The 6,000-nt window shown below is 37.7% G+C and overlaps 1 protein-coding gene across 7 annotated transcripts in view; it reads right to left on the bottom strand.

Annotated features, from left to right (window-relative positions):
• Window positions 1-393: 393 nt before the first annotated feature.
• mob2a (MOB kinase activator 2a) overlaps window positions 394-6,000 on the bottom strand; it is a 230,387-nt gene continuing 224,780 nt past the window's right edge. For all 7 annotated transcript variants that reach the window (XM_060838885.1, XM_060838882.1, XM_060838883.1 and 4 more), the window contains one exon: window positions 394-1,926. In XM_060838885.1, the coding sequence (XP_060694868.1) occupies window positions 1,658-1,926 (269 nt within the window). In that variant the 3' untranslated portion in view covers window positions 394-1,657. The remainder of the gene's footprint in view (window positions 1,927-6,000) is intronic.

Here is a 6,000-nt window from a genome sequence, read left to right as displayed (position 1 = left end):
CAGATGGGACTGATTATTTGAGACAGGATACTTGCAGGCAGTTTCTGTAAATGTTTGGAAAGTGTTTTAATTAGGAACACATAGTATTACTAAGGTCCTAAAGAAATATTAGTCTTGATAACTTTTTCCCCCGAGACTACTGCTGTTATGTCATGATTTCCTTTTATACTTGTCTTTTAAGTTCCAGCATTAATTCAGTCTGCCACAGAGCCCCTGTACATACCTTATAATTAGTAACAACTGAAACAAAGTAGAATTTTCATTGATCCCTGCACAGAATCGATACTCAAATTTTAGCGTGTAGCACTATAGTGAGTACAATACTGAAAAGGTCAAAGATGTATCAAACAGTGAAATGTGAGACATTCATATAAGCATTTTGTTACAGCAGTGTTTTATAATCACTTTTATTTGTAATTTTATATTAATGAAGCCAAAAACAAAATAAATTTGCTTGAAAACACCTGGAAACCAAGGTTGACTACAATGAACAAGGTTCAAGTGCAACATGTTCCAACATAAAAGAGAAACAAACAGCAAAAAAAAACCCTACACTTCTAAATAAAATGATAATTAAAATGAAATATTGCGTGCTGTTCCCTCAGTTTAAAATCAAAAATGAGGCAACTGAGATTGGGCAATCTGTGTATTGATCCCCACTGTCCCTCTTTTTTTTATTCCTAACAAACATGAGGGTGAGCTACTTGGCTGAACTTAGAAGATGCATTATAACAGAAAACGAAAATAACCATAAATCAATAATGAACTGATAGAAAAACTTAGGTTGCTATTTGCATTCACATACAGCACACCAACCTTAACTTTAAACAGTATTTACAAAATGTGTGTACACTCTGAAGTGGCTATCTTCGCAGGAACATCAGACTGACTTTCTCCTTTCTGCCCGATCAGGAAAATCTTCCAGATAGTTGAGCGAGGGTAAAAAGCAACAAGAGCTCACCATTAATGTGCCAGAGTGGAGACCCTCCTGTGGTATTGAACCAGGCCAGACTGCAGAGTCCACCTTTGCATGCTATTTGCTCCCCAGCAGCACTGCCTTTGACTATTTATCTAGAATGAGGCTAATCTGCAAGGTTAACTGAATATAGAATTGCTTAATGAGGGAAAAATAATTTTCATCCCACAGGTTTGAATGCAAGCCAAAATATTGTTTTAAGCTGCAGATTAAGTTCTTTTTTAAAGTATAGCTATGGAGCTTGCACATAGAATGTGCTAAGAAACATTATTTCTGTCGTGCGCAACTGGTCCAAGCTGATAATATTGAGGTACTTGATTAGGTGTCAGAGCAACATGATAGCTCCAGCATTCCAAGATTATAACCACGCAAATTCCAACCTCTATTTTCCTGGGTCAAAACCAAGGCTTACCCATTTCATTCCTACTCAGTAGGGGAGAAGCAGTAAACAGAGCATGTTTGCCAGCATGCCACTTCAAAGTTAGTCATCTTTTAATAACATATTATATATTAAAAATGGCAGTACCACCATTCTAGAAAACATCTTCCCATGTCAAGCGTGGTTCTTTCCTAAAAGTAAACACTGCATTTAGAGTGTGAAATGAAATCCACACTTGATCCTGCACATTTCAGATAAGTCCCACAATCTTCATGATGAAATGTCTTTCCTCTGCATATGGCTCATCTTTCTTTGACATGGTTCTGTGCTGCGGCTGCGTTGCTGTAGAGGATTTCAGTCAGGTCATCCATGACAAGTGTTTCCTTGGGATCTACCAAATTGAATTCTCTTATAAATAACATGAAATGCATATACAGTGCATTTAAGTGTCCGTGCAGTTCCAATGCAACAGTCTCCTTGAAATGAGCCCAGTAGATGTGAGTCAGTACATGGAACAGATACCTGCAGATCTTTTTAACTAAAGACTCAAAAGTATTTGGAAATTCTTTGCCTGCAAGGAGAAAGAGAAACAGATTAGAACCTTTATTTAATTAGTCTTTATTTTTAAGAAATTAGACTTTAAACGTACAGTTCCTCGAGTGCCACACTATTCAAAACGATCATGGCTGATCTTTCTCTTCAACTCCATTTCTTGCCCGTGGCCCATTTTTCGATATTCCCCAAGTGATGACTAAGCTGTCAATCTCACCCTTAAATATTACTCAACAGCCATTATGGGGGACACAGGTCTAAAGATTCACAATGCTCTGAATAAAGTAACTGGCCTCATCTTAGTCTTAATTCTTACTAAGGCCAAAACCACATTCTACACTCCCCAGCCATAAAATGAAGCTACAGGAGAAGTAGGCCATTTGTCCACATCATCCACTCCACCAATCAGTGGCTAATCATGAGGATAATCCTCAGATAGGTGCAACAATCTAAAAGGACAAAATTTTTACAATTGAACAAACTTCAGAGGCCTTTTTAAAAGGACAAAAATATGAAAGGTTCCACCTCCATTTCTGGCATATCTCATTTTGTCAGCAAGAGATGGGTTCAGAGTTTGAATCCCTCAGGTGTGAAAATCTGAACTCAGCGGGGTTGAAATTAATGCTGAGTTCAAACAGACTCCATTTCTACTATTGCAAGGTCTTTAATCTGCAGAACAGGAGTCACAAATTTAAGGTGGAGACATAAATACGCCTGTGAGATAGCAAAAAGGTCTGTCACACATCCAGAACTAAGCTCAACTTCGATCCTCAGCCTTTTAAATATAAATATATGTGAAGTTGTTGCTCAAGTGGAAAAAAGAGGCTGCAGCTTCGGAAAGGAGAATTCTGTTCCTGCTCTTTCTGCAGATTTCATTATTGACATTTTTAAAACAGCTATTATTACAGTTAGCCCATGAATACTCGGCTGAGTTAGCTACAAAACTACTCATTACAGAAGGGGCCAAGTTCATATTTTAACATAAGGTGCTAAGAGGCCATTACAAGAGTACTTGTTTTTCATGTTACAACATTTCATTTTTGTGACAGATTGGTCATGGCAGAGATTAAAATTTTTGAATGAGCACATTGTTTTCTGGATCAAGCATATATGAATGAGTACACTCTCAGATTGTATGAATTTGTAAAATCTCCACACTCTCCTGAGGTGTGCCCATATTAGATATTGTGAGTGGCCTTGGAGGTGGCACAGGTTTATGAATGGCCATGGGCTAAGTGGGTGACGAGGAAAGGAAAGGCAGCCAAACAACCTGTTATGAAACTGGATTGAAGCCATCAGAACAGAAAGCAGCCTTCCAACCAGCCAACTTAGCATTCACTTGCCTCCTTGATTATTCCAGGTAGATGAATTAGCAGTGCAAGTTATGATGGAGACATGGCTGCACAGTGACAAAGGATAAGAACTGAAGATCCATGGGTATTCATTATACAGCAAGGAGAGACAAAGAAAAGGTACAGTAGCATTGTTACTAGAGGCAATAGTTGGAAGGACAGGCTTGGAGAATCATGATATGGAATCTGTATGCAGACAGATAAGGAACAGGCAAAAGGCATAAAATAGATTGGGGGTTGTCTATCATGACAATATGCGCTTTTAGGAGGGTTTTGTCTGTCCTGGTTCTGTTAAGGGGTGTGTTATAAACCTGATGTTGAGGTGACTGCTCTATGGGAAGCAAAACAGAGTCAAGCCTGTTTTCAGAGTTTTAGTTTTGCTTTCACTTGTCGACACTAGGTTTAAAAGTTGAAGCTGTTGAGAGAGCATTTTTCTACTGCTAGATTCCTTCTTTTGGTGTTCCTTCTTCTGGACTGAAGATGATCGCAAGTGAAGAAAATCTGTTTTGTTGAATTTGCCTTTGCTAAAGGTGCATATGTTGAATGCTGCTATATTGGATAAGTTGATGAGTAATAGTTTTAAAAAATATATTATTTTGTTTGTATTTTAACTATGGTGCATGTCGACTCTCTAGCTCCTCGGATGCTGCCTGACCTGCTGTGCTTTTTGCAGCACCACACTTTTTCAACTCAGTTCCGTCATTTTTCCTGCAGCCTTTCTTAAATAATGGTACAATGTTAGCCAACCACCGCTCTTCAGGCATCTCATTCATGGCCGTCAATGATACAACTAGCTCTGTTAGGCGCCCTAACAATTTCTTCCCTAGCTTCCCACAATGTCCTGGGACACCATTGATCAGGTCCAGAAGGTTTTATCTATCTTTATACATTTTAAGACCTCCAGTACCACCTCCTCCTATGTAATGTGGACTCTTCAAAACATCACTTAATTTCAGAGTTCCCTAGCTTCCATGTCTTTCTCCATAGTAACTACTAGCAAAATATTTGTTTAGGATTTCACCCATCTTCTGTGGTTCTACAGATAGATGGCCTCTTGATATTTAAAGAGCCCTATTCTCTCACTAGTTACTCTTTTGCCCTTAATATACTTGTAGAATCGCTCTCATTATCTACCAAATGAGAGGACAGAATGGAAGGAAATCAGTATTAGTAAGAAAATGGTGCTGGAGGAAACCTTTTTAAAAGTTCTCATCCTTGTTTTCAAAACCTTACATGGCCTCGTCTTTCCCAATCTCTAATCTCCTCCAGTCACACAACCCTCTCAGATAGGAGCACTCCCCTAATTCTGGCCTCTTAATTATATTCAGTTTTAAATAGCTGCATCTTCAGGTGCCAATGCAACATCTTCTCCAATGCCCTCCCTATACCTGTCCATTTCTCCACCTCACTTTCCTCCTTTAAAATATTCCTTTGCTCACTTCTTTGAAAAAGCTTTTTGTCATCTAACCTAATATTCCCCTATGTAGACCGTATTTTGTTTTGTAATGTTGCTATGAAATGCCTTGCAATGATTTATTATGTTAAAGGAGTCTGTAATAAACCAACATTTACAAGCAATCCATCAAACTTGTAGCCTACTACCCTTGAAGAACACTGACTAATTATTTAATACACATGAAGTAAATATACACTTAACCAAAATTTAACTTAAAATTTGTGGGTTGCAGATAGTTTACACAACTCCCTACTTCACATGTATTGAATCAGAATAAGTGCCACTAGAGGGAGCCACAAACCAGTGTACAATAACAGCTAGCTTTTCCAATATTTGTAACAGCAGTACAGATTTTCATTGTGCGCAACAGAAAATGTTCCGTGTAGCACCCCAATCTCCCTTTATAAATGATGACACTGTTTTATAATTAAATTTTAAAAACTCCTGAGAAGTTGCCAAAACCTTCCTTGCTTTCACCTAGCAATTTCATGTAACCTACTGAACAAATCCGAAGAATTTGTTTCAGCCGGTCTCTATTACCCACAAAACTCAGGAAAATAATCTGCAAAGTAATGTTATTTGTGAAGGCAAAATAGAATAGTGTAATATTTCAAAATGTCAGGATACTTTATGAAACAAAGCAACTGAAGCCTGTTCTATAAACTTGCTCTACACCCTCTATGTATATTTTCAAGACAGCAATTCTGGTAATACTTTCTGACACCAGCAATAATTAGCTGTTTGTATCATGACTTACTCCACGTGAGTCACTGAAAATTACAAGTTTTTTTCAAAAATTTTTGCAACTATGGTTCCATTTTATGTAACCATCTCGATGATGTATCACGTGAGTCACATCCTGTCATACTATAGTCACGAATTTGTACTTTTTAAAAAAATAAAAGGCAATGTGCAATTCATCGGTACTATAAACAGAAACTATGACAATTAGAGATTCTCCCATCTTTCAACATGTACATGTTTGCTACAAGGAAAACAGGCTTTTCAAACAAAACAATTAGATCAAAGTGAAGATTCCTGAACACCACTCATTATTCAAGTCTAGTTTGTGTTCTGTCCATATCACTTAAACCAAAAGTGACACGACTATCCTTCCTGCTCCTTCTAAGAAATACCTTTTATACATATGGTGGCAACAGTTAATTCTAACACCCTTAATTCCACAGACTAACTGTGTTGCTAACTGCCTAATGTTGAATTTGGATCAGCAAGAACTGTTCTCGAATGAACACCTGGAAATACTGAAGTCATCCTATTCAATTGC

The sequence above is a fragment of the Hemiscyllium ocellatum genome, chromosome 18 (assembly GCF_020745735.1).
Source record: "Hemiscyllium ocellatum isolate sHemOce1 chromosome 18, sHemOce1.pat.X.cur, whole genome shotgun sequence".
NCBI lineage: Eukaryota > Metazoa > Chordata > Chondrichthyes > Orectolobiformes > Hemiscylliidae > Hemiscyllium > Hemiscyllium ocellatum.
Note: the sequence above shows the minus strand (reverse complement) of the source record. Positions and strands in the feature narration are given on the sequence as shown.